The sequence below is a fragment of the Octodon degus genome, unplaced genomic scaffold, assembly GCF_000260255.1.
Source record: "Octodon degus isolate 3935 unplaced genomic scaffold, OctDeg1.0 scaffold00073, whole genome shotgun sequence".
NCBI lineage: Eukaryota > Metazoa > Chordata > Mammalia > Rodentia > Octodontidae > Octodon > Octodon degus.
In genome coordinates, this window is record NW_004524649.1 from 2,316,131 (window position 1) to 2,340,838 (window position 24,708).

Consider the following 24,708-nt stretch of genomic DNA (forward strand, 5'->3'; position numbering starts at 1 on the left):
TGCAAGGAGCAAGCAAGGCAGGGGCACTTACTGGGCTTCTCCTTGGTAACAACTTCAGGCATGCATCCCGCTCACACAGCTTCACCAGGGTCCCTTCAGGCCTGCTGGAAGCAGCAACAGACCATGCCACGAAGGGCAGGACTTTACTGTGTCTGGGGTTTATTTGGTTGTTATCCAGCCTTGCCCACCATGGGGGTCTCTGACTGTCATACTGTGTGTACCTTGTGGCATTTGGGTGGAAGCCAGGGCCTTGAGCGTGCGAAGCACATGTTCTACCACAGAGCCACATTTTCAGCTCGAGAACCTCATCCTTGTTAAGGTTAAATAATACTCAGGAGGGCTGGGAATATAGCTTAGTGGTGCAGAGCCTGCCTGGCAAAAGGGAGGTCCTGAGTTTGATTCCTGGTACCAAGAAAAAAAAAAAAAAAAAAAGTATACCAAATGCTGTAGAGGGATATGATGGTGCATCCCTGTAATCCTAGCACTTGGGAATCTGGGCAGGAGGATCGAAGTGATTTGAGGCTAGCCTGGACTATGTAGGAAATCCAGGACCAGCCTTAACTACACTGTTAGACCCTGTCTCAAAAAACAAAAATAAAGAATACTCAGTGTATGGAGCCAGTATAAAGTCCTCTGGGACCTGGGGGTGTAGCTCAGTAGCAGAATGCTTGCTGGCAAGACAAAACAAACAGCTGAAAAGAGTTCCTTTGAAATGTCCTAGTGCACGGAAAACAGAAAACCCTGGCCTATATTCACACCCCTCCAGTCCTTTGACAAGCCCTTGCAGGCCTCTGAGCTTGGATGGCTTACTTGCCAAGCCTCTTGGTCCTCTGCTGGCTGTAGGGTCTGCAGAAGCCACTCCTCCTGCCTGGCAGAGGCTGTTTCAAGCCCCCACCCTGTGCTCTGTGCCCCAGAAACTCGGCTCTGACACTTGCAGGAGACCCTGGCTTCCAGCCCCAGCAACAGAAAAACAAAAAAGCAAACTGGCAGGCGCTCATCTGCCCTCGGGAGCGGCTTTCCAGACAAATGCCTTATAGGGACACGAGTCCTTCCAAACTGCACAGTCATGCAATCAACACCAAGATTTACAAGGCCCCACTTAGGCTCTAAATGGAAACCTCTGTCCACTTGATCAATACCAGGGAGAAGAACCAAGGCTGCGAAAGGGACAGGAAGGCCGGGCTCAGGCGTCCTTTCTCCTGACCACAGCATGCTGCCACCCCAGTGACAACTGCAGTTGCCCTGACAGGACCAAGAAAGGTCTTTCACCTGGGAGTTGGTGCATGTGTGGCCATCTCTTCCCTCAGCAGTCCTGCTGGACTCGGTCGAGGAGCACAGCCAGGCAACACCACACACACACACACACACACACACACACACACACACACACAGAGTAAGCTCGCAGTCAGGGTAAAACACTGACTTTTAACTTAAAATTGGAGAAGGGGTTTCTAAACATGCCCACCTGGTTCTCATATGAGTGCATCCCAAAGAGCCAGTGCTGGGGACAGAATTCCCGACGCAGCTGTGTTCTTGGGAGCTGCAGCTTCACACACGGTGCCCAGATCTCTTTGTGAGTAGGGAAGGGCATTCTCTGGTGGGGCAGCTGACAGGAGAGAGCAGGGTTAGAAGTGGCTTTGGTCCTTCTTGCTCTTCTGCATTGTGCTCTGGGGATAGCAAATGCCCTTACCAGATGCCACTGCAGGGCTCCTTGGGTTCCCAGGCTCTAGAACTGACAGCCAATAAATTACACTGTTCAGTGGAATTACTCAGGCTTACGTTTTCTCTGTTGTGGGGTTGAGAGAGGGTCTTACTATGTAGTTCAGGCTGGACTCAGACTTACTACATTGACCAGGTTGGCCTCAAAGTCACTGTGATCTATCAGGTTAATAACCCTTAGTTACTGCAGACTGATCAGGTCAATCGAGTGGATGGTGAAGGCTAAATAAGAGACACATGGTATGACTTCAGGGCTCTGGGAGGATCAAAAAAAGTCTCACAGAATTCAAGATTGTCTCAGGGCTAAGACCAAGATCTTCTCTGGGAGGCCAGTATTTATTTAGTTATCAAAGCAAAGGAGAGGGTGGGAACTGCTCAAGGATTTCTCTAAGTAAGGCATTATGTTAATGTAGGAGGGGCTGGGGAGATAGCTCAGTTGAATAAGCACTTCCCTGGCAAGTGCAAGGGCCTGAGTTCAATCCTCGGTTGGGTGGTGGGGGAGTTATTGTAGGAGAGCTATGTTAATTCCAGGAAGGTCTCCACCTGGGAGTAAGATGCTTGAAGCTACAGGCTTTATCTAGGTGAGCTTGGAGCCCGATGTCCTCAGCTGTGACCTTGTCTTACCCTTTGAGGCATCACAGCTTCACCTGTCATTACAGGCTCACTTACTATGAGTCCCCTGCCCATCTCCAGACAAGGGGCCTAAGCCTTGGACAGACTCAAAGTGAACATGGAAGCCAGCTGGTCAATTTAAGTCCTGCTCAGAGCTGCTTCGTAGTGGTTTCTGTCAGTGATCCTCTGACCTTAGTCTTCCATGTTCTGGGATTACAGATGTGTGCCACCATGTCCGGCAGGTCTTGTTACAAGAAGCATGAGCCAGACACATCACCCGTGCAGAGCGGGCTGCTCCACACCCTGAGCAGGTCGTGTGTGGAGCCACAGCTTCTGGGTTGGGCCCTCCTTTTGCAAAGCAGCCACTTGCCCTTTGGAGTGCAAGCGCCTGGACAAAATAAACAGCTGCTTCTCTGCAAGCTGAGAACCACTGGATGTCAGCACAAAGGTGGGATTCATCTGAAAACTACTTCCAGTTTCCAGCTCAGTCATGAGATCGATTAGCTCCACCCCCACATCATCACCTGCAAATCTATCAAATTAAATCAACACAATGGGTGCAGAGAGAATCTAAGTGATATCAGGAAACCAGGCTACTGGACCAATTACCCAACTCCCGAGCCGGGGTTGTAGCAGAGGGAGGACACCTGTCTGAGGGTGACACAGGGCCACAAGGCTTTGTTATCCTTTTGGTCTTTTTTTTTGCAGAAGCAGGGATTGAACCCAGGCCCTTGCACTTGCCAGGGAAGTGCTTATTCCACTGAACTACCTCCTTGGCCTTGTTATCTCTTCAGACTGCCTGGTGGACACATTAGGAGACCTGCAGGCCAGGTGCTCTGGCTGTTCCCCATCTTGTCTTAGCCTGATCCCAGAGCTCTGCCTACTCTGGGACCTTGCATGGGTACCCAGGTGACCTGACCCTGGGTCCTCAGCCTGATGATGCTGATGTGATTGATCATGGCTCCTGAACTTACTGTTATCCAGTCAATCCTGACAATGGAGGGACACAAGCTGGTCTGGCCTGTGTGGCTGGTATTGCCTGCCTGCACCATGACCTGTCCTTGACTTTCAAAATAGATCCAAGAATGTACAAGTGTGAAGAGTTGTTGGGCGGACCCCATCCTGACCTGGTTCTCTGCAGGGTCCTTTCCCAGAGACATGGAGGCCAGGGTCCACTTCCTGCCCACTGGAAGCAGCTTTCCTCCAGGCAATCAGCGGCTGCACCGTTAGTCACCTGAGTTTACCCAAAATGCTGTCACCCCAGTGAGAATATCACCCATGCCTTTAGTGACCCCAAACTGGTTCTAAAAGCCAAAGCCATCCTGGAACAGTTCTGTGTACCTCGGGATACTCAGGAGCAAGCCTGGAGTTAATATAAAACTAAAACTTAAGTGTGTGTGTGTGTGTGTGTCTGTATGCACAATGTGTACGTATGCAATAGGCAGATATTCTACCAGGGCTACACCCCAGCACTGGTTAGTTTTTAAAACTGATCATGACACAAAATCATGCAGTAATTTTGTATGCAAATATAAATTTGATCCATTTAAATAAAATAGTAATTATACACTAAAACATCAAAAGTGAAGAAAAAGGCCTTGTCTATTAATTGTTTTTTTATTTTAATTTTATTTATTTATTTATTTGTGTGTGTGTGTGTGTGTGTGTGTGTGTGTGGCCAGCTCAGCCCACCAGGGGGCAGGGCTGGCTGGCATGTGGTGCTGGGGGATTGAACCGTGGTCCCTCTGATTTGCTGAGCTTGTTCTAAGTAGGTGCTTTAGACCACTGAGCCATCTCACCAGCCCCCTTGTCTATTAATTGTGCTCTTAATAAATAAGGATCTTCTAAACAACAAATGACCACACTTCTACAGAAGAATTGGGAGGAGATGCTTCAGAGAAGGTTAACAACTGGCTCACGGATTGTTCAAGATGGCTTAGATCACAGCGTACACAAACTACCAGTCACCAGCGGCAGGGGCCCCGAGAAGGGGCTGTGCAGGTGCAGGGAAGGCACTGGCCAAGCAGCTGGGGTCTGCAGCTAGAACGCCTCCCACTCCTACAGGGCCAGGAGGAGTGCTCCAGGTACCCCTGGCTGTGCAGACCCCAAGGGTCCCTGGTCTGTGCAGCTGCAGCACGCTTTTTACAATGTGCTATGACCACATGTAGACCTATTTTTAAAAGCAACTGCCTCCTTTATTATCAGAGACACTCAAGAGTGAAATGGCTTGCATATTGTGCTGGGCCCGAAAATATTCCATGACTTATTTGGTTCTCATTTGGGAAGCTTCCATTGCTGACTCCTTCAGATGTGAGGTCACTAAGCTTTAAATGGACCGAATCAATCCTCACTTTACCTCCTTTATGCATCTTTTTTTTTTTCTTTATGCATCTTTGATGCTTTGCCTCTGGAGTTCTCAGAATGGAGAAGATACTTGGTCTGGTGGAGGGACGGGGGAATGGTGGGGACTCCGGCCAGGTGAGGTCATGCAGTGTTGGGGAAGACACTTGTTATAGCCTCGAGGTGGAAGCTTCCAGGGCAGCACCTGCTTGGGGAGCCATTTCCTACTTGCTCTCCCAGCTTGTGTCCCACATCGACCCCAGGTTTGCACTTGAAGATTGTCATGGCTTTTCTAGTTGCCCCCCAAAGCCTCATGCAGTCATGTGGAGGTTCTGGAGTTTGTGATGGATTCTTGATCCAGTGCTGAGATTATAGGTGTGAGTGCCCTGGAGCAGATGCTCTGCATTACCATGTAGAGGGGAGGGAGGCCGGCTAGCTGCCTGAGTACTGCCACCCCCTTCCCCCTCTCCTGCTCTTTGCTGCCACCCTGAACAGCTGCTCTGTGCCATGTGCCGCTCTGCCTTGGAGCCAGCCAAGTATAGACTGAAAATTCCACTGACTGTGACTGACTAAACCTTTCCTTCTTTCATTTTCAGCGTCAGGTATTTGTTCCAGCAACAAGAGAAGAGTAACCAAGACAAAGGAGCACAGAGGGCTGTGGCACTGACCCCACAGGACGGGGCCCCTTCCTGCCTGCGACCTCAGGGACTGCAGCTGACAGAAGGCAGCCCCCTGCTGATCTGGGCAGCCTGCTGTGGTGACACCCACGGGCTGGAGGTGACACACCCAGAGCCTTCCCTGGCTGCATGGTGCATCTGAGAGGCGGCCCTGGCCAGGCTTCCAGGTGGCCTGTGGTGGTGTCAAGATCCAGTGCCCCTACCTGTGACCCACCCTGAAGGCCCTGAACTCTAGCGAGTGGACAAAAGCAGTCGCTCACCCAGGACTCAGGGAGGAGCCCTGAACCTTTTATTCATGGCAGAGCACGGAGCTGTACATTCACAGCCTCAGCAGACCTGGGAGGCTGCAGCCAGGGCCAGCACAGGCGCGCACCATCCCACATGGCTCAGGGCGCAGTACATTCATGGAGACAAGGTGCGGCTGTCAGAAAGGGGCCAGGATGTGGCTCACATAGCCTTGGGACTCGGGCGGCACAGCTGGCACTGCTCCTACAGCTAGTCCCACCCTAGCCTGCTCTCTGGGGACTCTGAGCCAGTACAGGTCCATAGAGACGGGTCAGCCCCACATCTCTGGGTGGCTTCACATTTTCAGTAGAGGGAGAGCCTCACGGGGGTGCAGTTATCACAAGGCCATGGGTCCTGCTCTGCTCCCCCCAGGGAGTCAGGGTGCCTTTGGGAGGGTCTTAGAACAGGGGGCAAGAGATTCACACAGGAACACACACAGCAGCCATGCCCCACAACTGGGAGACGGAACAGCAAGTGCCCTTGGCTACGCATGGCTCACGTCCATCTGGAGCCATGGCCCAGGCCCGCCTTCCATGCTGTGATAGATCTGCTGAGGGGCTCAGGCAGCTGGGCTCCTGCAGAACAGGGTCAGGTCCAGACGAGGTGTGTGGGGATGGCTGGGGACACAGCTTGCGACTGGGGCCCAGCTGCTATCACGCTATACTCTTCCGTCTGTTCAGGGTGTCAATGTAGTGGAAAATGGCCCCCAGAGCCCAGCTGGTCTCCACATTGTCAATTTTCCGAGTCAGCTTGAGAAGACAAAGGGAGGGGTGGAGAGGACTGTTATGCTCCAGAGTGGAGGCCGGGCCTAGCCGAATGATGAGGAGCAGCTCAGGGTTGTCAGAGATGGTGTTACCAGGGCCCACTTTCCCATCCTCCACCAGAAAGGCAGGACACTGAGCCCTGAGGTGGACCCACCTTTAGCACTTTGTCCCCAGGGAAGCCAAACTCGCGGAGTAGCAGGCTGACATAAATCAGGTCCATGCAGAGGAAGGGGCTGCGGTGTGGTTGGGCACCCAGCGTCCGGCACACTGGGGATGCCAGTTCCAGTCAGTTCATGGGCTGAAACCCAACTCCCTAGCCTTGGGTACCTGCGTGGCTCCTCCCTCTCCCAGGACCCAGAGAGGCTTGCAGGCCTGTCCTGCTCAGTGAACAACAGCATCTCCCAGGCCAGGCCAGGCCCTGTGAGTGACCTGCCTCCTTCACCATGGCCAGCTGAGAGCAGCTTGCCTATACTAACTACCTCAGAGGGGCAAAGCCACACATGGGTACCTGGGGTCCAGGGTGGAGGCACGGAAAGCTTAAGGAAGGTGCTCTGGGGCACAGCAAGAAGCGGTGCTGCTGGTGGAGGAGCCAGCACAGCCCAACGCTGAGCTCTGCTCGGCCATGAGGAGCCGCACCTGGCAGGTGGGCCGGGGGTGAGACTGGCCAACATCAAAGGTGGGTGAGGGGCACCAGGCAAACTGGCTCAACATGGGGCCCGTTGTATTACCCCACAGCCAGGGTTCTGCATGCAGGCCCTGCCTCCTCTGCTTGGGGACCATCATGAATATGCTGGGACATCTCAGGAAGTCACTTTTGGGCACCCAGGCATGAGGAACCAGCACAGGAAGGACAACACACTCTGAAGGGCAGACCGGGTGTGGTGCCCTCCGAGACCCTGAGCAGGTTCACTGTACCTCGTACACCTTTGCTTCCTCCTCTGGGTGACAGAGTTGGGGGCTGGGCCCAGGGCCTCTGGGCCAGTGCCTGTCATAGCCCCAAGGGTGACCCCAGCCCCAGACCCCACACCTCACTCACTGTACTTAGCAGCCATCTCGAAGTCCTCAACTGTGACACTGCCTCCCTTCTCTGCATCTGTGGGACAAGACACATGACACAGCTGTGGTCTGGTGCAGCCTCGAGCTGGGCTGGGCCCCAGATGGACAGGGCTGCTCTTCCTCATGGTACTGGGGATCAACCAGGGACCAAAGCCAGACCCTAGTCCTGAGCATGGTTTCTTTTTCCTGTAGTGCTGCGGGGGGGACCTATGGCCTAGTAGAAGCTAGACAAGCACTCTGGCACTGAGCTATGTCTCCAGCCCTTTCCATTTTATTTTTACTTACTTATTTTTGGTTTTTAGAGACAGGCTCTTGCTAAGTTTCCCAAGTGGCCTCTAACTCATTCCCTCCTGCCTCTGCCTGCAGAGAAGCCAGGACTATTGGTGGGCACCAACATGCTACTTGGCTAGCATTTTTTTTTTTTTTTTTTTTTTTTGTGGAACCAGGGATTGAACTCAGGCCCTTGCGCTTGCCAGGGAAGCGCTTATTCCACTGAGCCATCTCCCCGGCCCCCCCCCCTTTTTTTTTTTTTTTTGAGACAAGTTCTCAATATGTGGCACAGGCTGGCCTTGAACTCATGGAGATCCTTCCGCCTCAGCTTCCTAGCTGGGGTTACAGATGTGTATCCCTAACTGTCTTGGCTAGCATTCCTTAACCGTGGAGAGGAAAAAAATTCTTTAAGACAGTGAGAGCAATCTGACCCGCTGGTATTACGAGCAGGTGCGTGCCTATCTCAGGAGGGTACCAGGTGCTGAGCCCCGGCCCATGCTGCTCTTTGGAGGCAAGCATAACTCTGGTAGGCAGCTGTAGTGGCTTTTCTGAACAACTGTTCCCCTGGTGGGCATAGCAGGCCTGGCAGGCCCTGCTCAGGCCCAGCAGGCTGCGCCAACCCAAGCCTAGCCAGGCCCAGGTAGCCCCTGCATGGTGGCCATGTAGCCTGAGAGGGCACATCCACCTCTTCATGAGAGGCCTCCTCACAGCCAGCAAATGCTTTCTGATATTCTCAACTTAAACATTCTAGACCCCACTCCTATAATGCCTCCGACTCCCGAACAGTAGCCATATAGCATGAAACCCCAATCCCCTCTCCATCAGGCTTGGCTTCTGCACTGAGGAGTCCTGGTGAGAAGACAGGGCTGCCTGAGTCATCTTTTTTTAGGAGACATGGTCTCACATGCAGTTTGGGCTAGCCTTGTGCTCACTTTTGTAGTCCCCAGGCTAGTCCTGAGCTTGCAGAGATCCTCCTGGCTCAGTCTCCCGAGTGCTGGGATTACATACGTGTACCATTACACCTAGTTCCAGGGCCACACAGTGGGCACCTGTGTCTGGGGCCCAGATGGCACGTCTGGGCGCCCAGGGCCATGACAGCACGGCATGTGGGGCTGGGGATGGAACTCAGGTCCTTGTGCTTGCCAGGTAGGTGCTTATGCCTCTGCGCTATCTCTCCAGCCCCCTGCCTGAGTCATCTTGGCCAGACCTGCCTTCCAGTGGGAGGAGGCAGACCCAAGTCTCAGGGATCCACGTCTCAGATCCACGTCTCAGGGATACGGCACTGCCACAGTAGCACCAGGAGTGAACGTGTCTCTGGAAAGGGGGTTCAGCATGCAAACACGAGGGTACCTGTCTCTACTCCACCACTTGCTTGCCACCTGTCCACCACAGCCCTGGCTTGGGCCCCACCAGCCACCCTCACCGATGAGACCCACACTGGCCGCCAGGTCATAGTAGTAGGAGAAGGCATAGAAGTCCACATGTCCCGCCTCTTCTGCTCTGTGCACCTTGTTTCGGAGGACTTCAGACACCCTGCTGGCACATGGCTCATGGAGGCGCCCTGCAGGAGGAGAGCATGTGGCTGACACTGGTGGACCGTTGCCACAGACCCACTATTCTTGGGGCTTCCAGAGCCAGGGCGCCTGTGAGCAGCTGGTGGGGTCTAGGGGAAACCAGGCCGAAGCAGACGACAGTGGCCACCCCAGTGGGCATGCTGCTTCCTCCTGGGTCATAGAGACCAGCAGACACGGGCCCGGAGGTTAGCAGACTGCAGCAGCCAGGCAACTGCTGTAGATACCTGATTGTAGCTCTGCCCAGCTCACCAGTCTCTCCTTGCCATGGTGCCCAGGCCAGTGCCACCTGGCGGGATCCTAGCATCACCTCCCACTACCTTAGGCCTGGCACAGGCTGCTCTGGCCCTGGGGAAGCTGGGCGGCTGGTTCTGCCCATCAATGCCTGGCTACAGTAGTCACCCACAGGTTCCCTCCTCCAGGGTGACACCTCAGCCCCTCAGTGCCTTCCCTGTACCTCCTCCCATGGGCTGCTGGCCCTCCAAGACCCTCAGTCAGAGGGAGCCACCTGGTCCCTGGAGGCAGAACACCCAGGCCATGTCCAGCCTGTGTACCACACTTTGAGCTTTCTCTGGGGAGGAACCTGGAGGGGCATGTGGGTGGCAGGCAGCAGCCGTGCAGGAGCGGTGGTGCCCTTCCTGCTGCAGTTCGGCCATGGCTGTGGGCCCTGCGGTGCCAGGTGCTCAGATGCCCAAGGCCTATGAGGGAGGTACGGGCAGCAGCTCCAGCTGGGGCTCTGAACAGCAAGTATGGGCCTGTCTGTATGTGGAAAGGCATGAGGCGGCTGGGTTGCGGTGTGACATTCATGGGCCACAGATGGGCAATGACCCAGGTACCTGACTTCTGTCCTGAGATCCTGTACGTTATTTCTGCGTGCTCCCACTCGCCTCTGAACCCAGGAGACAGACAAGGGCTGACCAACTCCTTCCCGTCTTTGGCTAAAAGAGAGAAAAAAATGAAAGGAAGAAAGGAGGGTGGAAACCCAGGGTGCCGCCATCAGCCAGGGTCCTCGGGGAGCTCAGAGGGGTTGTAGCAGAGAATGAAAGTGCCAGCTGTGAAGACACAGATTCTCTGCTGGGGTGACAGAGGGGACCTGACTCGGGATGGCCCAGGCAGCTGGGAGAGGAAGCCTCCTACTCTGGAGGCTCTGCAGCCTCCTCCGCCTGGAAACACTGCCACGTGATGGTTCTCAGCTCATGTCCCGAGGGGTGACTCTATGGGGGTGTCATTACCCAGCTTTACAGATGGCTGTGGTTGTGAGGGACTAGTGAATTGGTGGCCGGGGTACTCCAGTGCCACCAGATGCCACCATACTACAAACTGACCCTGTGCTGCTTACAGAACCAGAGCAGGGGCCACAGTGTTGCTGCTGACCCCGCTGGCCAGGTCTGTGCTGGAAGTGGATGAAGGCCAGGCTGGTGCACCACAGCTGCATGGGGGGGAGGGCAGGTGCCCCTTCTCCCTGCTAACATGTCCCCGCTGTACCCCGAGGAACCAGCAGGCAGACGCTACCAGGCCTTGAAGGAGCTGAACACCATATAAGAGGAATGCACATGCCAGGTGAGTGCCCCACAGCAGCAGCACAGCAGCCATGGAGGGGCCGGAGGGCAGTGGCTGTGGGGACACGCTGGGCCCTGGGCACCTCACACAAGCTGTCCAGACCTGTCAGTGCCCGCAGGAAAGCCAGCCCAGGCCAGGCATGGGGAGTGCGCACCAGGCGTCAGCCCAGTGGGGGGCACTAAGGGCCTGGGGTGAGGCCCCGTTCCAGGGAACTCCCGGCTCCTTCCGTTTATGCCCAGGAGAGGCTGAGCCTGTTCTGTGACTTTCACAGCAAAGATGAGGACAGAGGGGGATCTCACAAGGTCACCACCTCACGACCCTCCTGCTGCCAGGACCAGGGTCTTTTCAGGTTGCTATGCTAATTTAAGTTCCCCGGTGGTCCATGTGAAACGCCTGGGCCCCACTTGTGGTGCTCCTGGGAAGCGAGGCCAGAGCAAGGAAGCTGACTGCCAGGCAATGCCCTCTGCTGCATGCCGTCTGGTGCCCACCACAGTCCCTAAGCAACAGGGCCAACAGGCCATGGGTGGGAACTGCCAGAGCTGGGCACTGAAACAAGACTTTCCTCCTTGTGAGCTGACAGCTCAGGGGTTCTGTCACAGTGACAGGCAGGTGGCTCCCAAGGTAGCAGGTGATTGCATAGTTACTCAGGTTCCTTTAAGGTCTGTTTCAGAAGTGATTGCATTAATGTCTCTTTAAAAGAACTAAGAATGTACAAGATATGATAAAAAATATGGTAAATGTATACAATTAAAATTTAAAAAAATAAAATTTTTTATTACAGTAGAGACACAACCACTCCCTCCCTCTGGATCCTCCCCCTTGTCCCCCTGGCTTCGAACACACTCATCCCCTCATCCCTGCCACTTTGCTGGCCTTTCTTGCTTTCTTTCTTGCCTGCCTGCCTGCCTGCCTTTCTCTCTCTCTCTCTCTCTCTCTCTCTCTCTCTCTCTCTCTCTTTCTTTTGGACTTTCTGAGACAAGGTCTCACTGTGCAGTTCAGGTTGGCCTTGAGCTCCCATTGTAGCCCAGGCTGGTGTCGAACTCCCAGTGATCCTCCTGCCTTAGCCTCCCTAGTGCTGGGATTACAGGCACGCGCCACAATGCCTGGCTTGGCTGCTCTGATGTCCCGAATCTGCTCAAATGTTCAGCTTTTATGGTCCTTTGACTAAGCCAGAAGTTGCATGGTGCTAGATTCAGTGAATGTTTTTCTGCGCCTGCCTTTCTATTGGGCAGCATTTGACAGCAGCATTCACAGTATTCTTTGATCGCACTTCATAAGGACACTCAGGAAAGAGGACGGCAGAGCTGCTTCGGAAAGAGGCAAGGGCAACGGGCCATGTGTGCTCAAAGGGAGGGGGGTATTCTGAAAGGGAGTGGTAGCACTACATCTGTTTTTTTTTTGTTTTTTTTTTTTTGGTGGAACCAGGTATTGACTTCAGGCCCTTGTGCTTACCAGCCAAGCACTTATTCTACTGATCTATCTCCTTGGCGCCCTAGAACTGCATCTTTTTTTGTTTTTTGGGGTTTTTTTTTGGTGGAACCGGGGATTGAACTCAGGCCCTTGTGCTTGCCAGGGAAGCACTTAGTCCACTGAGCCATCTCCCCGGCCCCTAGCGCTGCATCTTTATGTAATACTTATTTAAAATTTAGCTGGGCATGGTGGCCCATGCCTGTAATTCCAGCACTCAGGAGGCTGAGGAAGGAGGATTACTGTGAGTTCAAGACCAGGCTGGGCTACAAAGTGAGCTCAAGAGGGGGCTTGCGGGTTAGCTCAGTTGTTTAAGTGCCTGCTTGGGCAAACACCATCAGGTGCAATAGACTGTGGTTCGATCCCCAGCTCCACATACAGCAGCCTGAGCCATCCAAAAAAAAAATCCTTCTCAACTTTAGGGCTGGCCAAATAGCTCAGTGGATTAAAGCACCTGAAAACAGGTGAAGGAGCCAGGGGTGCACTGAGACCGTAATTGAGACTGGGTGTGGTGGTGTGCCCCTGTAATCCCAGCTCCTGAGAGGCTGTAAACAGGCGGATCACTAGGAGTACGATCTAGTAGTGAGATCCTGAACACCCTGTAGACCCTTCCCTAAAATACAAAAAATAAACAAACAAACAAACAAACAAAACCAAAAACCAAAACTCAAAGTGAGCTCCAGGCCAATCTGAACTTAATAATGAAACCCTGTCTCAAAAAGCCAATAAAATAAAATTTAAATGTTGCCAGGCCTGGTGGTATACATCTCTCCTGGGCCCACCCCCCACCACAGCAAGTGAGGACAGAGGGCAGGCGGCTCCCTCTCACCAAGGGCGGGCAGAGCCCCGAGCAGCACACTCCACTCACCGGGTCTTCCCTCCACTCCACCGAGGATTGCCAGTCGTGCCGACATCAGTCCCAGCCCCAGGTAGCTGTGGAGACAACCCCTGCCAGGGTGAGGCCCAGGAATGACTGGGTCCCATCTACTCTGTAAGGTGGCACCATCCCAGGAGGAGGTAGCTACAGCTTTTCTACTCCTTCGAGGAGTCTGAGGCATTGTGGGACTTCACTGAATAGCTGATGCAGGAGCTGGGACACTGCCAGGACTCCAGTTTTCATGGGGTACATGTGGAGTGGACCAGAGATGTCGTGTGGTAGGTGCTGGCTCTTAAGGATCCGGCATGTGCCGCACTCACCCATCTCTCCTAAGCCTCCTTCAAAGCGTAACAGGGAGGTGGTGGCGGGGGCTCCCAGGACTTGGGTAGGCCTGGATGTGGGCAGTGAAGGAGGCTGGAGCCTGGGCACCAGGGGGTTGTGACTTCCCTGACCTTGGAAACCAACCTGTGGGAATAGAGCCTGTAGGTCCTATTAAACATCTGCAGTGATGTCAGATGGCCAGGCGGGGAGGCCTCCAGGGTACCCTGCAGAAACATCAGATTACATGCCCTGGGTCACTTGGAAGAAAAGGGACATTCAGACAGCCAGTTTCAGAGCTTGCTTTTAGTCCCATGCTGTGGAACTACAAGGAGCCAGCCAAGAAAGAGGAAGCACCCAGGCCACTCCCTCCCCAGCAGTGCTGATCCAGCCTGGGTAGGGTTCACCAGGGTCATCAGGCTCCATCCCACTGACACAACCATGAGAAGCAAGGGCAGTGAAGGGAGAGTACTCCCTCTCCTTGGGGACCTCCCCCCAGGACAGCGAGGGCTTCCTGGAACCTCGCAGTGTACAGGGCACCTGTTTATTATCGGTTCATCACCCCACTAAAGACCAGACCAGACTCCATTTCAGCTTGTTTCCCAGGCAGGAGCCACCCATGGGTGCCACCCTCTGTCCATGGCCCCAGTTACCTGGGCCCGAGGAAGGAAGGTGATCTGAGTGGACCCACCACCCAGATCCAGCATGCCCACGCTGCTCCTGCCTGGGCCTCGCAAGCTACCTGGATGGCAGGAAGACAACACTGTCAGGGCGGAGGGAGGACAGGAAGGCAGAGGCAGCGAAGAACCACCTTCAGTGGACAGAATGCCAAGGCAGAGCAGTGGCTCCGCTGCTTAGACATGTTTGCGGAAAGGTGCCCAATACCTACGGATAAAGATCAGGTAGCATCATCTGTGGCTTTAACGTGGACGTGGGCAGCATGACATGAACTGAGGTGATGGACTGGCCCTGCACAACAGGGGGAGGCCACAGCTTTCCCAGCTCCATCTCCCCAGAAACACTGAGGCAGGGGTTCCCCACCCAACTGGTCAATCTTTCTCCACCCCATGAAGGGCAGATCCTGCTGGAAACATGCTCATATCCTACATCACATGCAGCTTTCCCCAATTCTAATGAAGGGACACATGCTGAGAATAATCTTTGAAAGGGGCTCTTGGCCAATTTCTGAGAATAGGCATCTGCGCTGGGTATCTGGAGAGCTGAGTGTCCTCAGACATGAGAGGAGGAGTGAAGCAGCCCAGGCAGGGGACCCCTCCATGTCCTCCCGTGAGCCTTCCTCTGGGCTAAGCCCTGAGGACTGTAGACAGGAGGGCCGTGGCAGGCCGAGTGACACGCACCTGTTAGGAAGTTGATGGTGATCCACGCAGAGACACCTGCAAGAGTGGCGCAGGAGGGCCCTCATCACCCGAGACCGTGCACACAGTTCCCAGGACGCGTGTCTCTCCCTCCAGGCCTCCCTGACTCCCAGCCTCCAGGCCACCCAGGGAAGTGCTGTGCAGGCACAACACGAGGCTTCCCCCAGACTGTTCTGGAAGATGCCACACTAAAACCTGAACACATCGCTGGGGTGTGTCTCCCTGAAGTTCTTCGTCCCAGCATCCTCCTCTAGAAGAGGAAGGAAGAGAACCTATACTTCCTCTGCCCCATACAAACCTACTCTTAAGGTTGTAATTAAAAGCAGGGCCAGCAAGGAACCCAGTTGGGGTTCTATGCGCTCTGCAAGTGCAATGCTCCCAGAAACTTCATCTGCGCTGGGTCTGCAGCTAGCCCAGATGAGAATCTGGCCTAATGTTGGCACTGCTCTGGGACACCTGGACTGGGAACAGCCTGCAAGTCCCATCATCCACGTCCAACTGAGGCAGGAGCCCTGTGCATGGCTCCAAGCAGCAGCGGTGGGTCAGCAGCACATGAGGCATCTCCAGGGACATGCGTGGTGGTGCGCCACTCTACCTTCATCGGTTCCGTTCATGATGGAAACACAGTCATCTCCTACCAGGAAAGGTGACGCCTTAAACACCTCCTTCACCTGTAGGCAGAGAGATGGCTTCATCCTCTGCAATGGGAGGCCAGTGGTTTCCAGGCAGCAGAGCACTGAGGAGCCACCTGCTCCCAGTGACAGTGTCCGCTCTCTTCTTACTTGAGTCAGGCCACTCCCAGAGGCCTCCTGGGCTACCCAGGGCTAGCTCAGGCCCACCCAACCCTAGAGATGCTCTGGGCCACATTGGGGAGTGCAGGGGCTGGGGAGCAGGCTGTGCCGGGGAGCTGCCCGGCTCGGGGAGGTGAGATGAAGGGTGAGGAACGCCACAGCAGAGCCAAGCGTGGGGATCTCATAGGTGCTGCTCTGGGGACACGGGCAGTGTGCCCTGGCACCCAGAAACTTCAGTACTCCTGCTCTACCCCAAGTCTCATGCCCCAGCAAGGGACTCTAGGGGCAAGCTGTTCTCTCACAAGAGAGCAGAGGAGGAGCCTCAAAGAGGGACACAAGGACTCTAAGAGGATAGGGTAGAGCCTTTTGGGCAGCCAATCCTGTCCCCGCCCTAAGATAGAATCTCACCCCAGGCTGGCTTCGAACTTGGGTGGTCCTGTCTCAGCCTCCTGCGTGCTGGGATTATAGGCATGCCTACCATGCCTGGCCCTGGATGGCCATACATGAACGTCTGACAGAAGCCAGGGCAGCTCAGTGTCCACAGCCCTCCACCTCACTGAGTCCCAGGGAGGCTGCCCTTTGGAAGCACAGGCACTTTTGAAGAACGGAGCAGGCGCACAGGAGCCCGGTGCTGCGCCCACCTTCTGCAACAGCTTCTGAGCTTTCTCTCCAGGTAGCAGGCGCAAGCCAGCTGTGGCTTTGAGAACCAGCGGGGTGGCCTTCCAGAAGTCAAACGGAATGTCCTGCTTAGCAACATCCAGCAGCTCCTGGATCCCTTGAGCACTCTGCAGACATTGTGACAGCAAAGCAGGGTCTGTCACACCCAGCATCTGGGGTCACAATGCTACCCCACCCTTTGGATTGATTTGTCTTTTTGAGACAGGATTTCACTGTAGTTCAGGCTGGCCTTGAACATACTTTGTAGCCCAGGTTGGCCTCAAACTTGCAGTGATCCTCCTGCCTCAGTCTCCTGAGTGTGGGGATTACTGCCCTTTGGGTTTATAACATGATTTTCTTGTCATTCACAAAATTAGCAGAGGAAAGGGACAGTGCAGGGGGCAGAGGGACCACATAAATTCTGGGCACAGAATGCAGCAGGATGAGGGCAGGTGACAGCCTTGAGGCTGAGCCTGTCCTTTATAGCAGCTTTCTCACTTTCTTAGGTGACAGTCCCCTGCTGTCACGGGGCCCACCTGGGCAACCTGACAGGTCTGGGCTCCCTGACCCCACGAGGCTGCTATAACCAGCAGTTTAGGTCCCATATTGAACTCCATCCCCTGAGCAACTGGGCTGAGGAACCATGTCACTGCCCGGTACTGGCAGGCTGATGTCAGTGCTGACATGGAGTGGAGACAGCCCAGGGGAGTAAGGATTCTGAACAGCAGTGCCTAGGATGGAACCCATGGTCTCACCACGTGAGGCAAGAGCTCTAGCTCTGAGCTGCACTTCTAGCCCCCAGAACGCAGTACCTTCTCACTTCACTTAGGTTTTAGGGTTTCTTCAATCAAAGCACCCCCAGCAAAAACTAAAGTTAAACATATACTACGGGGCTGAGAGTGTAATCAGGGGTATAGCACTTGCTCAGCATGTATAAGGTACTAGGTTGCACTCTCAGCATGTTTAAAAAAAAAAAAAAAAAGAGAAGAGTACTATGAAAACCACAGGACTAGCAAAAAAAATTTAAGCTTCCCAGTAATACATGCTGTAGGTTTGCAGTGTTGATGCTTCTGAGCTGCGCTGAGTCTCTGGTGGTACGGAGCTTGTGTGAAGGGGCCAGGAGGCTGGAGCAGACCCGCTCTCCCCGCACCCCAGCCACACTCTAGGCCTCGCGCCCCAGGCAGCACCACAGGGCCGCTTTCCTCTGCCTACTATACCCAAAGAGAAGGAGCTGGCTTTAACCAACCACACAGGGAGAAGGTGCTGAGGCTGCAGCACAGGCTTTTACCTTCTCGACATCATCAGCGTAAGCAGAAAGCCCTGGCTTCAGCGCTCTGAAGGTCTCGTGGGTCAAGGTGGGAGTCTCTAAAGGAAAAGAAAATACTTTTTGAAAGGTTCATCTTCTGGCTTATACCCAGGTGCTCTCCCAGAGCCCCATGCAGGTATCAGGGGCGAGGGCTGTGGCTGGATCTCGCTGTGGGAAGCTGGGGTGAAGGGCGTGTGGTGACTCCATCAGTCCACGGGTTACCTTGGCATGGCTCTGGCTGCGGTGCTACCTGCCCTCAGGGGAATACAGAGGGACGGATAGAAGCTGCTGGTGGTGCTGCTGCACGCGGCTGCTGGTCTTCTGCTTTGCGGGGCCCTTGGCTGCACTGCCCTGCCTGAGAGCCAGCAGACTACGGATTGAAACCCCTACAAACTGTGAGCCAGAGAATCCTCCCCTCTCTTAACTTTGGGGGGGGGGGGTTCAGGTATTCATCTCAGTAATGAGAAAAGTAACTAAGGCAGTTGATCTAGGAAATTAATGCAAACGTATGAAAATACACAACTGTGACGAGCCAGATTCTTTTGGGTTCCAGGGTCTTTGCACTGAACTGTGTCTTCAGCCCTTTTTAATTTTCTGAGGCAGGATATTGCTAAATTTCTTAGATGGGATTAAAAATTACAACCTCCTGCCTGCCTCATCTTCCCAGATGCTGAGATATAGGCACATGCCACCACGCCCAGGTAGACAGACTTTTTTTTTTTTTTTTTTTTGGCGGAACCAGGGATTGAACTCAGGCCCTTGCACTTGCCAGGGAAGTGCTTATTCCACTGAGCCATCTTCCCAGCCCAGACAGACTTTTTAAAGTGGCCATATGGTCTAATCTCAGAATGCCAGGGCCCTTTGACCCTTCTTGCCTACATTTGCCGCCTTATTTTTTTTTTTCCTGCTGCACTATGTGGCCAGCCCTGAGTCACACAGCCTTTTTTTTTTTTTTTGTATTTTTGTATTTTAGGGAATAGCTTGTCTACAAGGTGTTCAGGATCTTACTACTAGATCGGACTTGTAGAGATCTGCCTGTTTACAGCCTCCCCAGAGCTGGGATTACAGGCACATGCCCCCATGCCCAGCCTCAACTGCTATCTATCTCAGCATGCCCTGGGGGCGGGGCTGGCACAGCAGGACCTGGCCCCTGGCCCCTGGCCCCTGCGCCTGCTTGCAGGCACTTTAATCCACTGAGCTATTTGGCCAGCCCTGCCTCTTTAGTTTAGCTGAACAAGATTAGAGATCCCTCATGTTTGGGCCAGAGCTTTGCTTTAACATATGGGGTGCGGCTCAGTACAAGGCTCTCCATTGGATCCTCAGTGCTACTCCCTTCAAAGAGACAGGGTCTCCCTGTGTAGTTCAGGTGGACCTTGAACTCACTATGTGGCCCAGGCTGGCTTCAAATTCATGGCAACTGTCCTGCCTCAGCCTCCTGAGTGTTAGGATTACAGATGTGCACCACCACCACTTTTGATAGAGATTTTATAGGTACATTATCTTAAGTAAAGCTTTTTTTTTTTCTCCCCAAAAGCAAGCTTCAGTCAAATGTAATGAAATTAGAAATAAAACATGTCATGATGATTTTAGAGAGGTACCAGAAGTGTCTGGTGGCAGTTGGCAGATGCCAGCGTAGCGGCTGTGCACAGCCATCTAGGGCCTGAGAGGGTGTGCTGCTCCTCTCACCACAGAGGGGGAAACAGCCAGGTCAAGGGCACTGTAGAGAGCAAACCTCTGGGGAGACAGGAGAGGCGGTCACCGAGGGCTCTGTGCAGGAGAAGCCTGCACTTGACAAGACCCCTGGCCTCTGTCATGGTCCTGGCCACCTGCCTTTCTAGTGATTGTGGGGAGAAGACAGGACACCAATGTCCTCTAGGCACTCAGGGGCTCCCTGTGGTGTCTCTCCTTGCTGAGATCATTGGGGCTGCTGATGACTGTAGGTATATGACCACCCACACTAGCTCAGCATCTCTTGCAGCCACTCCATCTATCTACATTTGTCTTTCCATCTATACTTCCTTTCCTATACCCCCCATCAGTTTTTAGCCATTGACAGCAGACCTGGGGCCCTGAGCCAAGCGCTCCCCACTGAGACCCCCCAGCCCTTGGTAGCGGCACCTTGACCAGGTGCCAGGGGAGTCCAGGCAGGGCTCAGCCCACACCATCTTCAATGGGAGGGGACACTGGAGGCTCTGGGAGAGGGGAGAGGGCAGACCCCCTGTGTGTGGGCTCAGAGGGGCTTGTGGTCAGGCCAGGTACCTCCAGGTGGTCGGGCAAACTGGAACACATGCACACGGGTGCCAGTACTCCCAGCATCAAACATGATTCCATAGAAGACCTCATGAGCATGAGTGGCCGACCCCGCGGAGACATGGGCTGCCCCGGTAATGGAGGAGAACGCCTGGGGAGCAGAGGCCCGGTGCCACTTGATGTAGGCGACGTAGATGAACAGGCCCACGCACAGCCCCAGCGGGTATACCACTTTTGTCATCCGCAGGGTCCCATGGTTGGGTATTTTTCTCATGTCTTAGTCTGCCCAGGACTGCCACAGCTGCTGCAGGGAAGGAGGGAAGACTGTTAGGCTGAAAGGTTCCAGTGTGTGCCCAAAGTCACAGGGTCCAGGGACAAAACATTCAACCAGAAAGTGGACTGGACTTCTCTTGGGTCGGAGGCCTCATTCCATCCTGCACGTAACCCTGGAAGGAGTGGTTAGAGATGAGGATTAAAATACTAGATAAATTGCCCAAACTCTCAGCCCAAACTGGCAAGGATTTATTTGATAGGACACCAAACCACAGGTAGCTGGCACAAAAAAGGCAATGGCAGCATTAAAACAAGCTAAAAACCTTTTGCACTACATAGGAAACAACCAACAAATGAAAAGACTACTTACAGAATGGAAGAAAACATTTTCAAACAATTTATCTGATCTGGTAAGGAGTAAATATTCATAAATAACTCAAATTCAATAATATCAAACTATAACCTGGTTAAAAAAAATAGGCGAAAGTATGAAGTCTTGGGTTCAATCCTCAGGACCCATAAAAGAAGGAAATCTATTTCTCCAAGGATGTGCAGATGGCCAAGAAACATGTGAAGAGATGCCTCAACATCATTACTCACTAAGGAGACACAAAAAACCCTGCAACGTGGTATCACTCATACCCATTACCAAAAGCAGCACCCCCCGCCCCCCGAGGATAACATGCTAAGGATATGGAAAAATGAACCCTTGTGCTCTGCTGGTGGGAATGTAAAATGGTGCAGCCACTATGGAAAACAGTGTGTGGCTTCCTCCAAAAATAAAAAAAACATTGTAGGTTTTTTTGTGTTTCCCTAGTGAGTATATCCAAAGGCAGTGAAATAGGATTTCTAAGGCCTATGTACACTCCGATTCACTGAAGCACTGTTTGTAACATTCTAGAGGTAGAGCAACCTGGATGTCCCAAGTCACACGGATAAGAACACATGGTCTATTCATACAATGGGACACTATCTGGTCTTAAAGAGAAAGGGGCTAGGGATGGAGCTCAGTGGTAGAGCATACATAAGGCCCTGGTGTCAAAAAAAGTAAGATGAAAATTAAAAGGAAACTGACATAGGTTACAACACGAAGCTGGAAGGTGTTCCATTTCATGAAATGAGCCAGCCCCAAAAGGACCCCAGGGCAGGCAGGGTTCCCCAGAGCAGAGCCCCTGGAGCAGAGGCACCAGGGCCGAGTCGGGAGGCGGGAGGACTGCACGATCTCCTCCAGGTCGCAGAGTGCGGGTGTGCATGGTGGTGACTTTCACACAGCAACTGTACACGCTGCACCCAAACCCACGCACTCGGAAGCATCTGAGATGGTGAACTTTATGTCAGTATGTTTTACTGAGATGGGGTGGGGAGCACAGACAACTCCTCCTGGGGTGGAGGACAAAGGCAGCGTGGGCAGCCTGCAGCAGGGAGGCTGCGGGTCCCTCAAACTAACTTTTTTTTTTTTTGGTCTTTTTGAGACAAAGTCTTGTCATGGTCTTGAACTCACAGTGATCCTCCTGCCTCAGTCACCCAAGGGTGTACCACCATGCCCAGTGCAAACTCCTAAGGTCCCACTTGGCCTCAGCCTCACCTCAAAGACCCTACTCAGGCTCTTCTCACCTTAAGTGATTTTTTTTTTTTTCTTAATTGCTTGCTTTTAGCATCCTGCTCTTTGGTCCTTCCTCCACATCCATTGGTGCCCTGGCCAGCCCTCCTTGGTCAATGACCCATAGGCTAGGCATGTGGGCTCTTTCCCCCCGGTTGGAAGGAGGGCAGGGCCATCCCCATCCCGAAATGCCAGCATCTGCCCACCTAAAGCTCTACAACCAGCCCAGCAAAACAGGAAGGAAGTGAAGGAGGCACTTTTGGTGCCTGAGCACCCAGGCGACAGCTACTGGGGAGTGCTGTGTGCAGAAGGGACAGTGAACAGGTTTCCCACATGCCAAGCCTGGTGTGACAATGGGACATCAGTCAACGACAGATCCTTTCAAGAGATGTCAGTCTGGAAAGCAGTGTCTGGGAATTATCCATATTAAAAGACTTTAGCTGAGATCAAGAGAGACACATGGTGTGGTGAATGCGTATCTCAGGGCAGCTACTGGTACCCTGCAGCTGCCTCTCTTGAAGGCTTCCCCTCCTAGCTTACCATGACCTCAATCTTTACAGATGTTCTTTAAAAGTGGGTCTGGTATTTACAGAGAAAGTGCTGAAGCACTTAACTCCAGGGATGAATGCTGAGGACACAGAGCAACCCTTAACACCTTGTAGCCATGAGAGTGCAATACAAAATCTGCTGCAGAACCAGGTTTCATCCTGCCAGTACCAGGTTAAGTACTGTGTGCAGCAGGACCAGCCTGACAGGCATCTACAGCGCTCAGGGAAGGTCGGGTCTCCATGAAATGTACCTACCCATTAAACACCCCCAATATGCCATCCCCTGTCAGGAACCCACAGGCTTCTGTCACTGCCTGCTGTTCTGTCACAGTACCTGGAATGGGTATGCCTGGGGCTATGCAGTGGCACGTGGCAGGGTGGCTGAGTCCCTGACTTCTGCCTCCAAAATGATGGTGTTCTATATCTTCACATTCCTTGGAAATACACAACAGCTTTAGACAGCTAAGCAACACCCACAGGCACTCACATTATCACTGGAGCTGTACACCAACAAGTGCAGGGTGACGTCAACTGCCCAAAGAGGAAGTCCACACAAAAACAGCCCTGCCTAAGGTGCACATTCATTTCACTCTAGAGTAGAGGGGCTCCTCACAGCCAAGACACCTGCAGGAGGGTATGCCATACTCCTGAGGGCCCTGCTGGCACTCTCCAGAGACTGGAGGAGAAAATAACTCAACCTTGGGACAGTGTTCTTTAGTGCAGTGAGGAGTGAGGCTGTAGGGAGGGGAAACCAGATAGAAAAAGGAGAGAGGTTGGGCAGGAAGTGGGTGTGGGTTCGCAAATAGAGGCATGGCTCTGGCCAGGGCTGCCTGTCAGGTGGCGCAGGAGTCAGAGGGCAGCTGCCTGTGGACCAGTGTGCTGAGGCCAGAACCTGCCCGGAACCTGCAAACTTTCTGGGAGCTGAGACGCAGGCTGGCTCCAAGAGACACCGGCTCCAATGATTCTGAGGGGTGCTGCGGAACGTGCTGGCTAGTTTCTTCCAGGTTTTCAGTGAAAGTGTAGGAAAGGCCAATGACGACAAACGACTGACACTTATGCCAAAAATGTATGTCTAAAAATAAATAAAGTAGATCAGCAAACCTACACTCCCTTCTCCCGGAAAATGTAAAAAGACTTTTCTTGGCAAAAACCCATTCCTGATCAGCCCTGTCCACACCACCTGCTCTCTCCTTTCATAGGAAGCCTGGAAGGCACTTGCAGAGCTCTCTGTAGAAACAGCTTCCTGTCTTTGGGGTTCCACACAGGGATCCGGATTCCACACAGGGATCCAGGAGACAGCAACACACACCCTATCAGCCACCTACCTGACTGTAGGGCCGGAGCAGAGACACAAGCAATTCCTGGCTTGTAGCAGTACAGTTGCCAGCTTTTCCAACAATGCACACAGTGTTAATAGAATAGCGACAACACTGTCACTTCCCCAAAACGCTACTCCTTGGCACTGTGGGCACAGGGACAGCCCCACACAGTTTCAGCATCCACCTCTTCCTAAGACGCTGAGAATCTGTCACTGTCAGTTCTGGGCCAGAGAAGCCCTGCCTCCCGGAGGATGAAGGTGTATTCCCTGCCACTGGCATCCCCACACACAGACTCAGGACAGACATCCAGAACTCCCCGCAGGGGGTGGATAACACCCTAGGGGGAGGCACCTGGCTCACTGCGACCCACCCAGCAACGCAGGCTTTCTCCCAATTCTGACCATCATCCCATGGCTTTTTTTTTTTTTTTTTTTTTTTTTTCCGGAATTGGGGATTGAACTCAGGCCCTTGCGCCTGCCAGGCAAGCACTTATTCCACTGGGCCATCTACCCAGCCCATGGCTTCTAGGGATAAAGCCTCTCTCCCTGGATCCATTTGACTGTCCCTGGTGCCCACTCCCCTTACTGTAAATGCGTCCCACGGAGCAAGTCTTCTTGCTCTGGCCTGTTCACCGCCCCCCCCCCCCCCCCCCCCCCCCCCGTCGGCTCAGACAGAAGCACCCGGTCCCCCGCGATCCTCTGTCACCTTCCCAGTCCCGAGTGCACGGTGGCGCATAAGCCATAGGGGCGCAGGACTTCTCCGCAACTGGCCCTTCATGGCACCGCGCTGGGCGGATCAGCAGCTCCAGCCAAAGGAAAAAGCGCGTGAATGAAGACGCGAGAGGCAGAAATGCCCGGAGACGGAGTCCAACGAGCTGGGAGGCCCAGCGCAGCCGCGTGGAAGTCGACCCGCGGGACCAGTTACCATGTCGTTCCGTCCCTCCCGACCTCTCCCGGGCCGCGCGCTCACCCTGCCCGGCGCCCCAGGCCTCCACCGCAGCGCACAGAGAGCTCCCAGCTGGAGGGTGCCACGGCCGCAGCTCGGCGCAGAACCCAACCACTCCACAAGCCGA

At 53.7% G+C, this 24,708-nt stretch overlaps 1 protein-coding gene across 7 annotated transcripts; it reads right to left on the minus strand.

Moving 5' to 3' along the window:
- Nucleotides 1–5,622: 5,622 nt before the first annotated feature.
- Entpd6 (ectonucleoside triphosphate diphosphohydrolase 6 (putative)) lies at nt 5,623–24,708 on the minus strand. Of its 7 annotated transcripts, none has more exons than XM_004635651.2 (14): nt 24,606–24,708; nt 19,906–20,197; nt 17,629–17,705; nt 16,325–16,468; nt 15,488–15,563; nt 14,875–14,910; nt 14,170–14,258; nt 13,664–13,743; nt 13,190–13,254; nt 10,131–10,232; nt 9,147–9,284; nt 7,434–7,490; nt 6,552–6,664; nt 5,623–6,382 (listed from the first exon to the last, which is right to left on the minus strand). In XM_004635651.2, exons 2-14 carry the CDS (start codon nt 20,168–20,170, stop codon nt 6,287–6,289), a joined length of 1,338 nt encoding a protein of 445 aa, XP_004635708.1. In that variant the 5' UTR covers nt 20,171–20,197; nt 24,606–24,708; the 3' UTR covers nt 5,623–6,286. The 7 variants fall into 7 exon arrangements, with proteins under 7 accessions (XP_004635708.1, XP_023575942.1, XP_023575940.1 ...); XM_023720174.1 differs by having other exon boundaries at nt 19,906–20,200; XM_023720172.1 differs by having other exon boundaries at nt 19,906–20,342.

What these genes read in the sequence shown, in the direction of transcription:
- Entpd6 (XM_004635651.2), bottom strand. Translation starts at nt 20,170, where the DNA reads ATGAGAAAAATACCCAACCATGGGACCCTGCGGATGACAAAAGTGGTA. An exon ending in CTCAGAAGCTGTTGCAGAAG is followed by an intron (nt 15,564 to 16,324) that starts GTGGGCGCAGCA and finishes CTCTGCCTACAG; the next exon opens with GTGAAGGAGGTGTTTAAGGC. An exon ending in CCTTCCTTCCTCGGGCCCAG is followed by an intron (nt 13,744 to 14,169) that starts GTAACTGGGGCC and finishes ATGTTTCTGCAG; the next exon opens with GGTACCCTGGAGGCCTCCCC.